Source organism: Anas platyrhynchos, chromosome 6, assembly GCF_047663525.1.
Source record: "Anas platyrhynchos isolate ZD024472 breed Pekin duck chromosome 6, IASCAAS_PekinDuck_T2T, whole genome shotgun sequence".
NCBI lineage: Eukaryota > Metazoa > Chordata > Aves > Anseriformes > Anatidae > Anas > Anas platyrhynchos.
The window spans coordinates 13,217,279-13,236,513 of NC_092592.1; the positions used below are offsets into that span (position 1 = coordinate 13,217,279).

At 39.5% G+C, this 19,235-nt stretch overlaps 2 protein-coding genes across 7 annotated transcripts in view; one reads left to right on the top strand and one right to left on the bottom strand.

The window, feature by feature from the left end:
• LRIT1 (leucine rich repeat, Ig-like and transmembrane domains 1) overlaps positions 1-19,235 on the top strand; it is a 129,107-nt gene that overhangs the window by 11,410 nt on the left and 98,462 nt on the right. For all 6 annotated transcript variants that reach the window (XR_011809991.1, XM_072039466.1, XM_072039469.1 and 3 more), the window contains one exon: positions 1,666-1,803. The gene's annotated coding sequence lies outside the window, so the exon portion shown is untranslated. The remainder of the gene's footprint in view (positions 1-1,665; positions 1,804-19,235) is intronic.
• CHAT (choline O-acetyltransferase) overlaps positions 2,911-19,235 on the bottom strand; it is a 35,296-nt gene continuing 18,971 nt past the window's right edge. Inside the window, exons 8-15 of the mRNA XM_027460407.3 lie at positions 17,708-17,877; positions 15,572-15,672; positions 15,257-15,385; positions 13,963-14,085; positions 12,301-12,442; positions 9,088-9,150; positions 5,154-5,291; positions 2,911-3,416 (exon numbers count right to left, since the gene is read on the bottom strand). Of these exons, the coding sequence (XP_027316208.3) occupies positions 3,162-3,416; positions 5,154-5,291; positions 9,088-9,150; positions 12,301-12,442; positions 13,963-14,085; positions 15,257-15,385; positions 15,572-15,672; positions 17,708-17,877 (1,121 nt within the window). The 3' untranslated portion in view covers positions 2,911-3,161. The remainder of the gene's footprint in view (positions 3,417-5,153; positions 5,292-9,087; positions 9,151-12,300; positions 12,443-13,962; positions 14,086-15,256; positions 15,386-15,571; positions 15,673-17,707; positions 17,878-19,235) is intronic.

Genomic DNA, 19,235 nt, shown 5'->3' on the forward strand with positions numbered 1-19,235 from the left:
AAATCATTGCCACTTGTTATATTAATGGCTTAGGCTGTCAATCAGGATTTTCAACCTTTTTAATAAGAACAATCTATTCCATTGTTTTCTGGTTGGAAATATTTTAAATGTGTCTCATTTGATTTCCACAAGTACATGTGCACAGAATGTATTTTAAAACTTAAGAAGAGAACTTAATTTGTATAATACAACTACTGTTAAATAAGCTCCTGTTTCCTGAAATCCTTGGTAGGTGAATCTGCAGCATGGGATGATATCATACAGGTGTAGGGGATTCTGGTAACTGAGAAGCAGCACGGTCCCCTATGAAGTTCCTCCTGGCAAACTGAGGATAAGTTTGTAATGCCCTGTGCTGTGAATTTTATCCATCTTTAAGTTATTCAAGACTCTCCAGTTTAAACAAACCAGGAACCGAGTCTGAAATTTCTTAAATGGAATAAGGTACTTTGCAGATGCTACAGTTAGCATGAGTAATGACTGAGGTTAAACACATACATAAATGGAGGGATTAAGTTTGTTGAAGCTATTCAGGTATTCAGGCAGATCACTAAGTATCTGAGGTACAAGGATAGAATGCTTAGCTAAATTAATAGGAAGCGTGGGTAGTCACTGGTTTCGTTCTCAAGTAAGAATAAGATGTCAGCATTTTCCACCACCAGTATTTTCTGATGTCAAAAAATCCAAAACACTTGTTATAGTAGCTACAGACAAGGTGCTCTTAACAATATATAGGTATAAAATTTCAGTAGTTGGAGTTTCTGCCTGAATTATCAGTAATTGTGTGCTGAGCTACTGTTAATTGTGTCTGAGCTACTGTTAAAATCCCAGACAAAAAAAAAAGTAAAATGCAAACACAGGTAATGTTTGCAAATAAATATTTACACCTATCAAACTACGAATACAAAATGAAATGATAAATTTCATTAGAATTAAATTAATAAATAATCAAATATCAATTTCAGCATTTTATACACTTAAAGTATGGTCATAATTTCAAACAGTTATATAACAAAAATCTTGAGATTGTAGTGCTACATTTATGTTAAAAGAGCAGAATGCCTTTGCAGTGACATGAGACAGCAAAATTACTGGGAATGTTTCAAAGTAATTTTTGTAATTATAGTATGGAAACAATTTCAAGTCATAACTTGAACAGTATACCCATTAAGTGAACATTCAGTTTGACTAACTGTTTGACTAACACTTTTTAGAAATTATTATTATTTTTTAGAGGGACATTTTAGGGGGACATTTTAACTTTGGGGCAGCTTTTACAACATAGTATTATTTACATAATTTAAAAATAAATTCTGTCTTTGGTTTGAACCACACTCATGGAGTAATAAAACATACATATTTTTAAAACAACACATTAATTAAAAAATAAAAAAATAAATAAAAAGAGCCCAGCCCTCAATCACTGTAAATCAACATAGTTGATTTGCTCACACATAGCTGACTTGCTCCAATTGATTATTAGGCTCGCTGTGCTTTCCTATGAGGGCTTGTGGATTGCAAACTATTTAATTGGATGTATGCAACTTGAAAGAGGCAGTAAAATAAGCATGGGCATAAGCACTCTACTGAGTCAGTATCTAGAGTTCTTAGACAGAAACATATCTGTGCTTCTAGTTTATTGTAATAAATCCATTCCCTTGCTTTTAGGCCTATGAGTGCTTAAGCACAAGATTCAGTCTACAAAGGAAGAAAAAAAGGTCTCCGCTTCTCCACATGCAAGTCCCTGTGCAGACTTCTGAGTGTGCTCCAGTGTGCCTAACAAAAGATCAGCGCTGGATTCAGCTAGTAAGTGTCTTTAGTCTGTCACCAAGTTATAATCTAACAATTACGACTGAACAGTGCTAAGCAAGGTGACATACATGTATTTCAGCTTGAGAGAAGTTATCTGAAAATACCAGTCCTTGGAAGGATTTGTAGGGAGTTAAGGAGATAATGAGAAAAAACTCAGGATTATATGCATAGAAAAGGTGGAAATTACCAGGTACTATATTATTTTTGCAACTGAATTTACTGTATGTTGCAGAATATGATACCATATATCTGATATTAAAAAAATATAAAGTATAAATCCCTCCCAGGCGGGATAATGCAAAGCTGATATGAGTACCACTGCTCTTAAACTGGTATTTATTGTTCTATCTTGGGGACTTCCTCGTCTTGCAAGTTTGCCTCTTCATTCTAGTTATTTATTGCTGTTTGATTTTCTGTGGTTGCATACAGCTGTCCTGATAGTCACAGGGACAGAATTCATTCCTGTGCAAACAAAACAGGTTTTAAGCAGAATTGAATTGCACTTATGCTTTGTGCTTTGCCTCTTTGTTAGATTGGATTTTGCTCACTGGCAGAAAGAAATAATTAAGTCAATTCATTATGGACAAAATTCTTCCAGTTCTCTTTGATGGACCTTATCTCAAATATGCTGCTTTCAGGATGGGCCTGTGCTTGAGGCCATTGCAAACCAGAATAAAGGCAAAACTACTTGTGCAGCATTTTTGGATTGGGGGAACATGCAGATACTGTTCTAATTTTCTTATAATCCGTTGTTGTTTGTAGAAATACATGGTTACCACTATTAAAAATTATCTGCTTTTATAATGTTGGAAATAGGATAGTGGTATTAAATACTCTTCATGCAAATTTCATGACTTAATGACAACAGCTTATTATTTACAATGTTATGCTCAATATACCTAGTAGGGGAAACTACTGTTTTGTTTTTTTCTTCTGTTTTCTTTGCATGCAAACCTTTCAGGAAGACATGAAAATGATTTAGAACTACTTGCAGGGGATATTAATTAATTGGTGTGCTGTAGTATTTTACTCATGTCATAGACAAACTTAATTTTTTTTAGATGATAAAGTGGCATAAATCAATTATGGTTAGAAATAGTAGTACAATACAGGCACATATTACTGCCTCCTTCATTTCAGCCAGTGAGACCAAACCTTTTTGCTGACTCTCAAGCATGAAATGGAAGATTTCATATTTATAGGGCTTTAAATGTTGGCAACAATGTAAAACACATGGCATTGTTCTACACTGAAATATTACTAGTACTATCTTGCCTTTGAACAACTATGTCATTGTTTCTTCATAGGGTGGATTTAGCAAAATAATTCCCACAGCCTCTTAGGGTTTGTGGTCACTGCAACCGTCTGGCTTCTTCTTTTTTAGCAAGTGGCTTTGCCGCAGTAGAGTTGTATTTGCTGCACAGGTCTCTGATTTCTAGGAGACTTTCTTCCACAGCTTTTGCCAGCATGTCTGAGGAGGTTTCTTTGCAGTCTTTAAAGCTTGAAATGCAGAATAATATATGCTCTGGCTGAGGGTTATAACATGCCCCGTAGCCGTTGGGCACCACAGGCCCATAGCAGCAGAACATTTCCATAGTAGTTGGAACCTGGGTACAGGGAGAAGGTAAGGAGTGATTTCTGATTAATCAAGACACCTGAAATCAGCTGGTTAAGAATGAGGAAAAAGATAAACAAATTCTACTAATGCACAAAATGTGAAGAATACCCTTTGTAGAGTATGAGTTCCTTCAGAAGTCTAGACCTGGAGCTGATATGTGGAAAGTAAAAGCTGAACCCGGTATAGAATGGGGCTCCTCTGTTTGTTTTCCAAGGTCTTAGAGCTGGTATCATTTGAAGGGGATATAATGCATTTCTGACTTGATACAGATATTTAACATATATAAGCTTTGTTCCTGACAGATCAGGAACTTTTAAGGCTGTATGTAATTTTGATACGTTCTCATGATGCATAAGACTTCTCTAAGGTTTGTAATTTCTTAAGGTTATCTTAAGGTTATGTTAACCTTCTAGTGTGAAGAGCGTAATCAATTATAGAAAGTAGTATCATCCATTTCTATATTAGCTTATATTCTAATAATAATTTATATTCTAATCCTAGTATTCATTAATTGTGATGCTGTGTAAAAGCGTATTTTAATGCACCTGGGTGCTATATTTCCATTACACCTCCGTTTAATCCTAGCATAGTACAGGAATGAAACACTTTCTCCTGGAGAAAATAAAAGATGTGTTAGAAATCTGTGCTTCAGACTTTGTGCACATGGGCCTTCAGAAATGACATTTGGCTTTTTAATGGTGTAGAACAAGCCATTAGTCCTGCTAATAGAGCCATAGAATTGTCAGATAAATTTGCTGCGCAACAGCCGAGGGCCATAAAGCTATTCAGAAACACTCTTTGCTCATGGATAGTTTCTTGGAGAATTTATGTAGTAGGGTGTTGGTTACATTCACTCATGTCTCAAGCCTACAAACATTATGACAAGATCAAATTACTTATTAAGGCTTTATGCTGTAGCATGATATTATAAGTCTTTTTTGTTGCATAGTTCCAATCCATGCTGCTGGGTTAGTGTTTCAGAAAATGAATTCCTGCAGAAATTTCTTCTTTCATTAGGACTGCTACTACATGCAATGAAACATTTAATTTTTAGGCTGTATGCAACAAAGGATGTTTCCTTATTCAGAATATTAAATGTAGGAAATGTTCGCTCTTAGAGTATCTTAGTATAGTTGCACAGAACTGTAAATCCGCAACTGTCTAAAATGTCTGTAAATCTAAGAAGCATGTCTGCATGGATTGCAGTCTTACACTGAATAACTGAAGGCTCTTGAAGATTTCTAATGCAGCTACTTTTAAGAGTAAAATTTCCCCATGCCTTTTAGATTTTCTTTCTCAGAGCGGCAGCCTGCCTGGCTTGTGGCTGTACAAGTCACAGGAACAGAACTCCCGCTAGAGCTGGCACCTCAGGGGAAGAAGGAAAAGAAAGGAAACAGGAAGATACATAGTATGGGAAGTGAGGAAACACCGAGCCCTTGTACAAATTTTACTGAATTTGTATGTGTGCATTTCCAGAATTTCTGGGAAGGGCTTTGTGATGCTGTTAGGGAACTGATAACTTCAGCCAGTAGATACTGTGCTGATTTTGAAGAGCAAGACAAAACTGGATTAAAAATTTTGCAGATTTCTTGATGGTACTAGCATTTATTTGTTTATTTATTTATTTATTAATTAATCTATCATTCCCACTGTGAGATACAGGGTCTGGCAGAACACAGATTAATTAGCCCTTGGTTAGCAAGACCAATGGATAGGAAAAACTCACCTGGCTGGTTGAAAGGATGAATCGATTGCTTGTCAAATACGTCTCATCTGTAAATATCTCTGGCAGTTCCTTGAAGTGTTCTCGTGCCGCCTCTCTCAGGCCTAGTAGATGATTGTCTATTGCCATCCCAGTAATAGCCTGTGTACAACATGACAGACACCAGCAGTTAACTGAGTACGCAGGTGCTTTGCTGGCTGCTGCTGCCTTGCTTTCTGCTCAGAGCTGATGAACTTGCCTTGAGTGTTGTAATGCCAGTAATGCACAGATATTGCTTAGAGTGTGTGCTTTGCTGATGGTCAGTAACTAGATGTCCATATGGTGCTTTGAAAATGTAAAAATTAGGAAGGAGATGGTCTGGAGATGTGTTCTGTCCTGATGTTATCTGGAGTTCTAGGTGCACATAATTTCTCAAACAAATATTCTCTGTGAATATCACAGAGTGGGCTTTCAGAGCTGCTGAAGGGAGCAGAAAAGAAAGGAAGCTTCAGAACACTTCCAAATAAGAACAAATTAATCTTTTGTTGCCTTACTACCTGGGTCTCACTCTGGCAGGTCTGTCATTGCATAAAAGCTAGATCCAAAGATCTAGTAGATGTCTACTACCAGATTTACTAGGGATCACAGAACAAGTTAATTTGGAAGGGACCTCTGGAAGTCTTTCTGATTCCACTACATCTCAGTGCAGAGCCCATATAAAAGTTAGATCCAGTTTGAAGTGTAGAATGGATAGATCTCCCGTTCTATCACAGATCTGCTAGTGTTCCCCACCACTTGAGAAGACTAGGATTAGGGGTGCAGATGTCTTCTCTGTTTCATTCACTGCCCCAATTCCCATTTTCATTGCAGAGCTGGATTATCTCAGGGGCAGCCCTTACTTTAGCCCTCCCTCTAATGAGGCAATTGAAAACAGCAAGTGTAGGAAGCATGGGGACATGCTGGTGTCCAGCTGTTGGGAACTAACTAGTGCCAACCCTGCAGTGAGTCTGTCCCCTGTGGGTTTACTGTCCAGCTATCTCCCGCTGTAGACTTCAGGAATTTAATTAGCTTTAAGATCTTTCCCTGCTAGCAAATGTGATTGAAGATGGCTAATGGGATCAAAAGTCAGTAGACAGAGTGGGCAGACAGTACAGTTACAGGAGCTTTGTTGCTTTAGGAAACCAAGTCAAAATGTTGGCATCTGAAGAAGAGTGCTGGGCTGATCCAACCAGGCAGGAATTGCCTCAGATGATCCTTCAGTCTGGGCTGACCCTTGCTGGAGAGGGCACAGTTTGTAAGGACTGAGCTGTGGCTCATTCCTGGATAGCAGGCTGAAGTCATGTAGGAAGGAAATGTAGAACAAGGGAAACAAGCAGCCAGAGAGAGCAGGTAGGATTTAATAAAAATAATAAAAAAAACAAGCTAGTTTTCCTCTTAAGGGGAGAATTAAAAATAAATAAATAAAAGGCACAAGCTTGGTTTTCCTCTTGAGAGGAGAATCATTTTAACCACTAATGAGTGCCTGAAGCAAGGGGCTGTGAGTGCATAATCTTGTTTGGCTTATTAAGGAGTAGGCACCCATTGGGAAGGGGGACATTTGTTTATCAGCCCAGATGGAGCAAGGATGCTGCAAAAGGTAGCATGCATCAGGGTAGTGTTTATGTTGTTTTTTCCCATAGAGGGAAACTGACTTGATAATCAAAGGAAATATTTTGCTATCGCACAAGATTTATAAGGCTGTTAGCAATGACATTTTTGCAACATAGATCAATGTCATGTCTGAAGAGAGGCCGAGACAGGCTAACGAAATAAACTGTGAGTCAATGCATAGGAAAAAACTGTGCTAAATTGAATTTTAGAGCTCCACATTTAAGATAGCAATGCTACTAGTAAGCCCTAACAAGGGGAAATAAAATCATTAAATTGCTTTTTGTTTTATGAAGTAGACTTTTTTGTTTTTCTTAGGAGCTATTACATTTCAGTCTGTTACACCCAATTTAGTCAGACCATGGAAGTCTTGCCCCTAGTTTAAATGCACATCAATTAAATCTGCTATTCTGACAAAGAAAGGGGGACTTGGTGAGAAGAAATACCTAAAGGCCTTTTAAAATGTAAAGATAAGTTAATTTTCCTATGGTGATCTTAGTATTTTCCCATGAGCTATACTTGAGGGTGAATTTTATAACATTTTCTTGAACAGAAATTACTTGGAGGGAAGGTTTTATAGAACATATATATATAGGTGTGTATATATATATATATATATATATATATATTTAAAGAGATGTCGTACAGAAACTCCATTGGTTGTGACCTAGTAGATCTGCAGCATGTGTTCATTGTGTGATTTCTCTGAGATGGTTCGGGTGAGATAGTTACTTGTCTCTGCTTTAGAGATGTTGTTGCGTCTTAGCTTCAAGAAGGCAGGGTCTTGGCATTTTACTTGAAACACAAAACTGCTTTCCTTCCCTGGTTCTTTTGTTTCACAGTCCTAGGAACAAATCCTGCCTCAAAGCAACACTTCACCTCTCCAGTGCCCTGGGTATACCTCTGAAACCACCCCTGGACGTGAATGATTTCTTGAATATTACGAGTAGTTAAACAGCAATCAGCACTGTGGGTTTGTTAGGCAATGGTCTGAGGCAAAACCACGGGTAGCAAATTCACTTAACATAGCTGGTTATTAACATGTATTAATTTCATGAGTGGTTTGACAAAGTTGTTTGTAGAGGAAATCTGTGCTTTGTCCTGGCACAGTGGGAGGTGGAGCATTACTCAGGCTGAATGGTCTCATTTGTAATCAGCAGAAAATGAGTTGTATTTGATACCATTCAGCGCAAAAATCAGTTTAGTGTCTCTTCCTTTTGTTAGACACTGCATTTAGGTCTTTAAAAGACTTACTGTAATTGTTTCCTCATTGTTAATGACACTTTTTATAAATTACACTTTGTCCAGTATACTGGACAATCTGAGGAGCTTCATTCTCAGCTGCTGACCACTGACTCAGTCAAAATTACTGCTTTTGTCTGCTGAGGACCAGGTCCCAGATAAAGACCTCTCACCTCTAGGGAAGAGGAACATAAGAAAATGAACAACTGGTCTGTTCTGAAGAGAAAAAAACAAACATTTCTGAATATGTTACAGTTGCCAAGAGCTTGTATGTAATGTTATAGCTTATGGATATGAAAGCCTGTAAATTTGGGGGATCTGGATTTTGCAATTGGAGTTCTAATTTGTCTGTGTGTTACTCTGCAGTGAAATCAATTGCTTTTAAGCCTTGCTTACTTTTTGCTGCTTCATCTTAGAATACCTCATTTCCACTTTTTTTGGCTATCTGCATGGCTAATACTTCATGAGGGTCACAAGAAGCACAGAATAAAGGCTTATTTCATCTGGTTAGTGTTCTGCATTGCAAACCTTTCAATACTTTTTTCAACAAACAAAACAAAAAGGAAAACAAAAACCAATACCACAGCAAAACAAAACAAAAAACCTGTTGTTATATTTTGATTGCAAACTCTTTAAAGTGAAGGCCATTTTTGAATTGTTAACTTGTACAGCACAAAGCTTAGTGGAATCCTAATTCGTGTCTGGGACTCCTAATTATGACATTGATACAAATTACAAATGTTTAAAAGATGCATGTTCCCCACGCATACAATGAATACAGAGGGTCATGCTCCATGACAGTTCAAGATGAGTGAGGTGGTCAAGAGCAGTGGTCTTGCCATTGATGTTTTTTGCAGAATTCTGTTATTTTGCTTTCCAGGAAGTGAGTTTAGGTGAATATGGCTATTTGGAGGGTTTTTGGGTCATCAGAAACTTTCGTGTGACACAGTGGATAATTTTAAGGTTTAGAGATATGTACATTTTGTGATGCTTAGTTTATGATGGTATCTTCAGACTTTTGGTGAAAAAACAACTAGTTCTTATTCAGACAAAACAGTATTTTACTTACCAGAATAGTGTAATTAGTCTGAGCTGCAATTGCATCCTTAAATCTCTGCATCTTCTCAGAATCCTGTTGGGGGAATTGAAATATCTCTCTTATTGCTTAAACTCTTAAAGAAATCACGTTGTCCAGCAATTAACTGGCAACCAAACAACAGGCACTCTCAAAATGTCCTTTGTTCCTTGCTCAGGTGTAAGTACTCCTTATAACTGAAAAGTCATGGGGATTCAGTGTCCTGCTCAGTAACCATGCCTGGCTGTGCAAGGGTTGAACAGTCTCATTGGTGGTGGTTTGTTTGAGGTCAAGGAAAGATCTGCAGCTCCTTTCCACGGATTTTGGGTGTGTAGGTTATTACTAATTGAACCACTCCATCTGAAGTAGTAAAATAATTGCTGAGTATAATTCAGTGTTTTCAAAACAGCCAGGCATCTTCTCCAGCATGGTTTATCTGGCCAATGACATTGATATTAATGAAAACTATTACTGATATTTTACTAGCTGGTCCAAAAAAAAATAATAAATTACTCCCCTGTGTGAAAGGGCATCGAGAATTTTTCAAGGCTGTTCTACCCTGCACAGATGCCTTGGATTTCAAATAACAAGCTAGTAAATTTTGGATCCTGTCAAATGTACATTGAATCAGATGCTGCAACTTTGGGAGACCCTGAAACAGGCAGAAATGACTGGGCCCCCAGATGAACAGGGAGCCTTCAGCTCCTATGGACGATGAATGATCTTTTGAACAAAGAAATCATTTTAGAAACAATTCAAGGCCACCATCAGGGACCTTCGAAGTTAGAGTCTATTTTTTTCATAGGGCTAGACTCAGGCCTTAGTTCCCTTATAGAGATTAAATTACCACATGCAGTCTTTAAATCTGATTAATTTACAGCTATTCAAGCAATCTCTGCAGTGTCAGATGCTGTTTTTTTTTTACAGCAAGTGTCAAATGCATGAGATATTTCTCCTTCTAGATAATCAATCTGACTCAATCAATCTTTGGTGACTGTTCAAGCTATGATTTGACAATCATTTTTATTAGCATCATATATGAAATTGTTTTTAATTTGATTTGGATTAATGGCTATTAACAAACTATATTTTGGGGAGTCCAAGGATACTTGAACCAAGTAGTGCATCTCTTTGTCCAAAAAAAATTAAAAATGAATCCATTCAAATCCAGAAGCAATTTGCAGGTCTAAAGAAGTCACCTTGGAATAGAGTTAAGTGAATTTTGTTTTTCATGAATCTGTGATTGCAATATACACATATTATTATTATGTATATAGTTATATATTATATATATTGCTGTACATATATGTAGTTTTGGATAGAGAGATGTTCAAATCACAACAAAGATTTCTGTATTATATAAGTTACTGGGAAAGAACAATTACAAATCAGTTTCTATGTCCTTTGAATCTCTCAGTGGACAAGAAGCCAGAAGAATGATCGCTGGATTGGTTTGCATTATGCTTGCACATTTCTCAGGGAGAATTAAACCATTATTCTCCCTGTTTGGTACTGCCAAGGCATGCAACATGAAAATTCAGGGGGTGAGACTGAGCTCACTCTGGATTTGCATGGCATTCTTCTGCTTGTTTGTGTGAAGCAATACAATTTAGAACACTGTTAAAAGTGGGCACAGTCTTAGATTTGGGTAGTAAAACAGTGAGAAATGCCAAAGCTTTGGGAAAACTGCAGAAGTCAGTAAGTCATGGGCCAAGGAAGTTGGAAAGAGATTATTGGAGGGAACAAGAAGGATCTGGCAGAGCAGTGTACCAGGAGCAGGCTGGCTCCTCCTCGGAGTGCTGCTGGCCAGCAGGTACCTGTGTTGGGGCTGAGCCTATGCTGAGTACCTGACTGGGGGTGGGGGGGAAGTGTGCAAAGGTGACAGCAGCTTCTAATGAAATACCATTATGAGCTGTGTTGTGGGCAGTCAGATGGGACATGAGTAGCAAATAACATAAGCCTTCTCTTGTCTTCTGCACAGTAGTCACTATAATGTGTGGTGGCATGGTCATGATCTGTCCTGAATTAGCCACTCAGCATAGGAAATTACCTCTGCTTTCCTTTGAGTTATTGCTTTAACATGGAACTTATTCAAATGTTCATCATGAGCTAAATCCTGGACGTGGTAACCAGAAAGAGATTGAAAAAGCCATGGAGGAACAATAACTATTTCTCTGGATAATTTTTTCCTCACCCTCTGAGGTATTAGGGCTTGGTTTACAATGGTTCGTTAATTTACATTTAGTCTGCAGCCTGGCATTACTTCTAGCGATGCTATGTTTGATGCTACCCAACAGCAATGTGAGTTGATGCTACTAGATCGGGTTTGCTCTGCAAAATTATTTATACTGTGGCAGCATGTTGCATCTAAACAGCAGCCTGGAAATTCCCTGTACAGCATCAGAGTGCAGTGGGTGGAAGTGGCACACAGCGAGATGCTGAGGGAGGCTCTGCAGGGACGACAGGAGGGACAGGGGCACGGAGCTGTTCATGCAGCTACAGTCTCAGCTCTGTCAGCCAAAACTCTTTGCATGCCCAGCTAATGTGCAGAGTACTCATGCTTCTGGCAGACAGATGGTGGTGGCTCAAAGAAAGGTAACAATTGTTCTTTTTGCAGAATGATGTCAGGACAGTTTGGAGCATTTTTTTTCATTAGCCTGATGAAGCTTTTTCATCATGGAAGTTCAGTCCCCTTGGAGAGCCCAGAAAGCTAACGCTATGTGGCAGAAATACAGCTTTAAAACCCAAAAGATCAGCCAAAACATATCCACTGAAATTCAAGCATGTGAATTATGTCACTTTGCGCACTGCGATCTGCTGCAGAGCTACCTACTGCAGGGGGCCAGCCAGGCGTTCCCCCTGGCACGGCAGTATAATGAATGATCCCAGAACTTTCCATGTTCAGCCTAGATCTCTCTAGAATTGGATCTGATGATAGCACATTCAGAAGGCAATATTAAGTCTAAAATCAGATGTTTTGTTTCTTTCAATGTCTTATCTATTGAATCCTTTATATGCTTAAGTTAAAAATAAAAAAATAAAAATTTAGCATAACAGTTGGTTTGCACCAAGAGCAAAATCTGTGAGGCCAGTTACTCAGTGCTAGGCCTTTAAGTTCTCAGTTAACAAAGTGAGGTACTGGGGATCGTGAATGTATATTTGCATAGGGTTTTGCCAGGGAAGGCAGAAGGAGACAGACCAACATACCGATAGAGCTGGCTTGTCATCAATCATTGCTTTTACAAAAGCAAATGCTTCCGAGGTGGCAGACCTAATATTGTCAACTCTGCCCTCATCAAATCGGCGTATGGAAGCGCTTTCATAGGTAGGGACAAGTCTCCTGTGGCATCTGAGAGAATGAAGTAAGAAAAACAAAGACTAGTTATTTCCAAGGCATCGTAAGGACTAAAGGAAATATAGGCTTGATACACTTTACTGTTACAGCCATGATTTTATTTTTTGCATGTAGTATTCATCCTAATGCTGATAGAATTCAATAAGAAACTTAAAAAAGATGAATGCTCACTCAACTCTAATATGAGGAGCTTCATGCAGCAGTTTACATTTTAGTTATGTATTGCCAGTAAAAAATGACTTGCTGTGTAAAAACAAGGCTAGTAAAACTAAAATCTACTGAAAGATCTCAAGGAATGTTTTATTTGTACTGCATCGTAAAATAATTGTGTAATTAATCATTTACTTATAGGAGTGAAATATGTTTTATTTAAAACAAGGAAAAATGAACTCTGAGTGTCAATAAAAAACAGAAAATTAATAGGAGAAAAGCATGCTTTTTGAGACCGAGCTGGAATGAAAACCCACATTGCAAATAGAACAGAGCACAGATTGTTATTTAATTTGGACCCAGGACTATAGCTACTGTTCCTTGCTTCAGAGTGTGCCTTATCTACTTCCAGTAGAATCAGGGGTCTCAGTTATGATGTAGCTGTCCCTGAGGCTGTGGGGCTTTTTTGCATATTTAAATTATTGCTCAGATCCAGATGAAAGTCTTGGACCAGGTCATTGTTGGAGCTTGGTCAATGGAATACGCAAAATGGATGTTTAACAGATTTTTATGGAGTACACAAAATGTGTTAGGCATCTGTTCATTTTGGCTAGGTAAAGACCACTTCAGGATTTAATTTGACATGATAAAGAATTATTCGTGTAATAGGCTGTTCTGCAGGAAACCAGGAAACCATGCAACCGATCTGTAGCCTGGAGCATTAGCTGTTCTGACAATGTATAAAGCAGCTTTTAACTTTGATAATACCATGGAAATTAGAGGATATTACTAAATCTTGGGATGCCTGTGAAGGCAGTAGCAGAAGTTACTGTCCTGTATAGGAACTCTGATCTGAAATCCTGCAGTAGTGTTTTCCCCTGTGGGCAATTTACCCCGCTGCATATGTTGGGGGGACTTGTATGCAGGGAGCTATGGGTTATTGCCATGGTTCCTCCCAGGCTACCCTCAGTGGCAAGGAAGTGTTTCTGGGACTCCATAGCAGCTCCTGCTGCCACGGGTGGTAGGACTTTCTGCCACTCCCTGCCACATCCCTCACCCTCTTCTCTGTGCCAAGCCCAGGACAGCTGTGGGGAGGGCAGTGGCTGGGAATGGCGTCTGGAGGAGACAGGGATGGGAAGGCACAGCAAGGAGTGGGAAAGGCAGCGAGGGAAAGGAACGCTGTGTCCCAGAGCTGGGCAGCAACTTCTATTCTGCCTGACTTACCCTTGTTAGGTTAAATCATTCATTTCCATGCAGGGGGCATTTTTTTAGGGTGTTGGGAAAAACTGGACCCTCTCTATAAACAACCAATTGTGAATTCTCCTCTCCTGCTACCTTGTTCATCTGGTTTGAGTTAACCTTACCTGTAAAATGCCAGCTGAAGTGCTACTTGAATGTAGGCATCTGGGCTAATCTTTTGTTTCTTAATAAACTCCTTTCCATAGCTTTCAAACTTGTAGGTGATAAAGTCCAGATTTTTCACCATCCTGGAAAACAAGTAGAGGCAGTTACCACAGGGGGGGGGGGATGCAGGAATCTCACATTCCATTTCAGACTAAATAAAACCCAGAGAAATGTTCCTGCCTGGACCCCCAGAGGTGAGGGGGCTTCTGCTGTTTGGACAGACAGTCCTGGCCCTTGGTGACTTCTTCCTAGTCAGTGACTTCTATTCGTACTGATCCTAGGCTGGGCTTGTCATCTGCGGCCTTAAAGTGAGCTGTGGTACTCAGGGTCATCTGCGTAACATCCCTCTCCCCCCCATTGTTTTTTTTTTTTTTTTTTAAACCTAGTGTTTTCACTCCTGAAGCCTAAGTCAGGGCCTCCTTTGTTCAGGACAAATTTCTTTAAGATTTACAAGTGTGAGAAATGGGTCAATTAAAACCTGATGGAGGCCATGAGCTCCTCATAAGTTTCAATTTAGAGGACTACTACCTTTATTTAAAAACAAAAAGGAATTACTCTGCATTCTGAATGTTTGCATACTTTCCTGTATGCTTCTAGCCACTTTGAGGTCTTGTCCAATGCACTGGACATACAGCCGATCATATCATTGTGTTAATTCTGTACAGAGAGTTCATGTCAGCACTCAGGCCTGTGATCTAAATAATTTGAAGAAAATCTCTTTGTCCTCCCACCCCCTCAAATCATGCAAATCTTTTACAGTCTGGAAACACAATCAGAAGAATTAACCTTTGTAGGAGCAACATGGATGTAAACAAATAAAATTCCTGAATTCAAATTGTTTATTCAAACCAGTTGTAGTCTACTGTCCCATATACTTATCCCCCTTGCCCTGTCCTCTGCTTTAGTAAGGTCAAACCCATAAAATGTACCCATAAAAATAGAGGTCCTGTACCATTTGCATCCTGTGCAGACAAGACTTTTTTTTTTTTTTAAACCAGTGGTGGTTACTTTTCCTAGTATTTAAGTGAGAGGACAACATTGGCGCTGCAATTCCTGAACACCATGAAGTAGCCCCAGCCCAATAGGGTACCATTCCGCTAAGAGATGCTAGGTATGCCCGTGCTTAGCTGTGTTTGGGAAGAGGAGGAGTAGGAGGGCAAGAGGGGCCCTCTGTGGGAAAATCCATCCCTGCTCACACTGTGCTGGGTAGCTCCCAGCTTGCAGTCATTGAAAAAAGTGAGGATTATGTGCTACCTTTGGAGTTTTTCTGCTGATGATGCCAAGTGTGCCTGAATTTCAGGGGAACATTTCCATCTTAGTCTCCGTGGAGCAGGAAGCTCGCTTACTGAATCAGCTCGGACTAATTTCTTGGAGCTTTCTTTCCTGTTAGTATGTGAGAGAAAAGTCATTAAGCTCACAGTGAGAGTCTATTTGTCAAACACGGCTTTTTTAGCAGGTGAGTGACTAGTTTCCAGCAGCTGAACGGGGCTTAGTGGCCCTGTGCACCAGGGGAAATTTGCCACTGGCAGAAGCTTCCTGGGGTAGTAGCTGCACTGAGAGGGGACTCACATGTGCTTGAGCAGGTGTTCAGTGCACTGCACCAGTACGATGCCATCGAAAGGGGAATGTTCACACACGGTACCACAGACTCCGTCTCTTCCTACCACAAACTAAGTAAAGGAGAGAACAAGTGCAAAATATGTAGTGAATAAATCATAGGTTACTCACGATGGCAATCTAAAAAGTGAGGTTGTCATTGCTCGCTTCAAGGACTTTCTTGACTTAAAGATCAGTGGGACACTTACAGACTTATCATGGGAGACTTTCTTGTCCTGTGAAAGTCTTTACGTTCAATCCCTTTCATGCTGCTGTTTTGGACTGAGGCCAATAAGAATGTAAACTTTGGTAAATTCCCATTGTAATCTGGACATTGGATTTAGCATCTGCTTTATGGTACTGAAAACCCCAGTCACTAAAAAACATATTAAAAACTTCACAAAAACCAGGCTGACGTTCTTCCCCAGCTGGGAGTAGTGCAACTACTTTACCTGGGAAGTCCCTTTGTATCGCATTTTATTACAATTTTCATATCAAGTGAGCAAGCTCATCCTTGTTTGATAGCTTTCTCATGGCTTGTTTTAATGTCCTGCTTCCTCTTTGTGTTTCTGGTGGTGTTTTCTTCATTCCCCTCATCCTCCTTGATTTCATTGCATACTGGTATAACTGCTGCACTGTGAGTTAGTGATACCCTTGTGCAGTCAGTTATTTCTGCACCTCAAACAACACCCAATGTCTCAGAGCAAACTGCAACCTGTCTCATGTTTCCTGACCTTTTTCTTTATCCTCCACCCCCCTTCTTCTGGAGCATCTCTGGCTGGATTTTTCACACTCAGCTCACTCTGTAAATTTGTCCTCATGTGCACATCCTGTCTCCTTGGTCTCCAGTAGTTTCCATGAGGCTTTCACAGAGTGTGTGTGTGATGCAGAAAGTTTACCTGGATGTTTTCTGATGCCTTACTGCAAAGCTGAAGAAGGGTATGGAAGAAAGAGCAAGTCTTTCTGTGGAAATGGCTATCTATGAAATCCCTATTTGCATGAAAGAAAATGGGATCTTTTCCCCCGAACAATTTCTCTTCACCTTTGAACTACTTCTGCCCTGCATACATCGCACCAGGTGCAGTGCTCCTGCACACTATGCAAATGTATTTGTTTCCCACTATGTTCTGACAGTAAATGAAAATAAGGGCTTGTTTATTCTCATCTTCTTGAAACATCTTAACTAGTGGCCCTGCAAATAACAGAGGAGTCTAACCGCAGACAAATGGGTCTTAAAGACAAATATTTCATTCTTTAAAAACACAGCACTGGAGTCTGCTAACGATGTCATTTGCAGTGGCATAAATCAGGAATGACTGCTGAAATAGATTTGCACTAGGATAAATCAGTGCAAATGAAATTTGTTTAGTGGTCTCTCTTTTCGTGTTGCCGTTCTTAGATATGGCAAAAGCAACCAGCATTGCACAACCAGTGGATCAGTCAAGGTTTTTTCAATTTTTCATGAGGTGTCAACAGTGTTGACAGTTGGAGATTAATACATTGCTTCACCCTGAGTCTATTGCAAACTGTGAAAATAACAATGTGACACTTTCAAATATGACAATCAAAGCCTGATTGGGAAAGAGGCTTGAGAAATCAACACTTCCAGGAAAGCCTTGACAAGAATGTTATTAAATGAACATGCAGTCTGTTAAGTGGAACTTAATACTAACTTAAACACAGACTAAATTACAAACAGTAGCATTTCTAGGATGTAGGGAAAATGTGTAAGAAGAGAAAACAGGGAAAGCTATTGTGCTTTTCTGTTTTGTTTTGGACTGTTTGTCCAGCATTTTTTTCCACTTGATTGAATATAATAAATGTGTACTGCTTTTTATTAGAAGTTTGCCTATCTTATGTCTGTCTGTCTCCCTGCCTCCTCATGCGCAAACACCAACCTTGTGGGAGGTGGAAGTGTCCCTGTGTTGAAAACCCCCAGCCAGTGAGGCAGTAGGTCTGCTTCCCCTGCCCCACAGGGAGCACCAGCCCTGCCTGGTGGATGCGGATACCACCTCCCTCTCCCATTTGCTTCTAAGTGGTCCCTACCACAAGCACAACTGAAGTTCTTTGCCACGTGCAAGTAATATCATAGTACTGTAAGGTTTTTACCTGCATAGGTTTGTCATACCAGCGATTGGCCCCGTTTTTATGGTAGCCTCCCCCATGTAGCAGTTGCAATGCCATGTTTGTATCACTGAGTTCCACCCCGCTCGGGCTGTCCAGGCACACCAGGCATATGCATCGTTCAATCATATCAAGAGAGTCACGGTTAGTGGAGTCTGGAGATAAAAGAGTGAAACGTTCACATCTTACCTGTAGTGCAAGACTGGCTGGGGAACCTGCTGCCTTGGACAGCATTAAAGATCTGACTCTCACTCTGCCATGAGCTGCTGTCTGCAGAGCTCTCAACAGCAGAACATCTCTGGTGCAAAGAGTCATTACCCCAAGACATTCATGTGTTAACTTCGGTGTGATTCAATATGATTCCGTAATGTCCACTTTCTGACATTAATTTCCTGAAGTACTAATACAACCAAATAGATCGATTTTGCTCTTATAGCAAGCGCTGGTTACTTATTTTTTATGTAACAGTTACAGAGAGGACAGGTGGAAAAAGGAGAATATCAGAGCTCATGCTATTGCTGCAATGCTGTGGTATTCTGCTGTGGAGCAGTAGGACCTATGCTGCTTTTTGCTGTTCTTACATTAAAACCTTTTTCTGGACAAGAAACAGCAGGGCCCGTGTTGGTTTTGTGTTGTTCTTGCATCAAAACTTTCAACTCTTTTATCACTGATCATTTATTGTTGCAATGCAAATAACCCCTGGACAGGGTGTACTGCCTGTATCACATGGATAAGGTTGTGACACAGTGTTGCCCACACCATCAGTTGCCACCTTCCACTTCCCCACTATCATTTGTGTGTTTCTGAATATAACGTGCTTTTTCTGGCTGCTTCTGAGTAAAATGTAAAGGTAAAGGTTTGCTGTGCTTCTGAGGGCCAGCTTGAGGCACAGGAATTATTTAATTCTGAGGACTTAATACAGCTCATAATTGAAAGGATAGAATTGTGGAGCCTATAACAAAGACTTGTTTTCTTCAAAAGCATGTAACATCATTAATTGCTATTAAATGGTTGTTAACAAGATCAAAGGATAAAGGACTTTTAAACATTGAGTTAAAGTTCCTTCTGCTCTTTATGGATCAGCTTTCATCTGTTGGTTTTGCCAGATTTCATGAAAATGTTTTCTTGAAAACTTTTTTAACTAAAGATGTGAATTCAGACAGAACAGACTTGCAAGAAATTTTGATCAGAGTTCAGCAAATCTGTGCTCAGTTCAGGAGATGCATTTGAAATATGGAGCAATCTCAAAATGTACATGTTTCTCAGTTTTGCAAATATGAAAAGTAGTTTGATCCTCTAAAAGAAAAGCATTTTTCAATGTTAAAAAAAAAAAAGTCCTTTTAGAAATGAGTAACGTAGGTTAATGAGGAGCTAGAAAGCAACACATGCTTGATATGCAGGGTCATTCTCCAGACTCAGTGCAGAAAAAAGTGCAAATATACAATAATTGTCAAAGGCGACGAGAAGGAAAGGCAGGTGATAGGGAAGGAAGCAGAGAGTTGTAGCCTCTTGC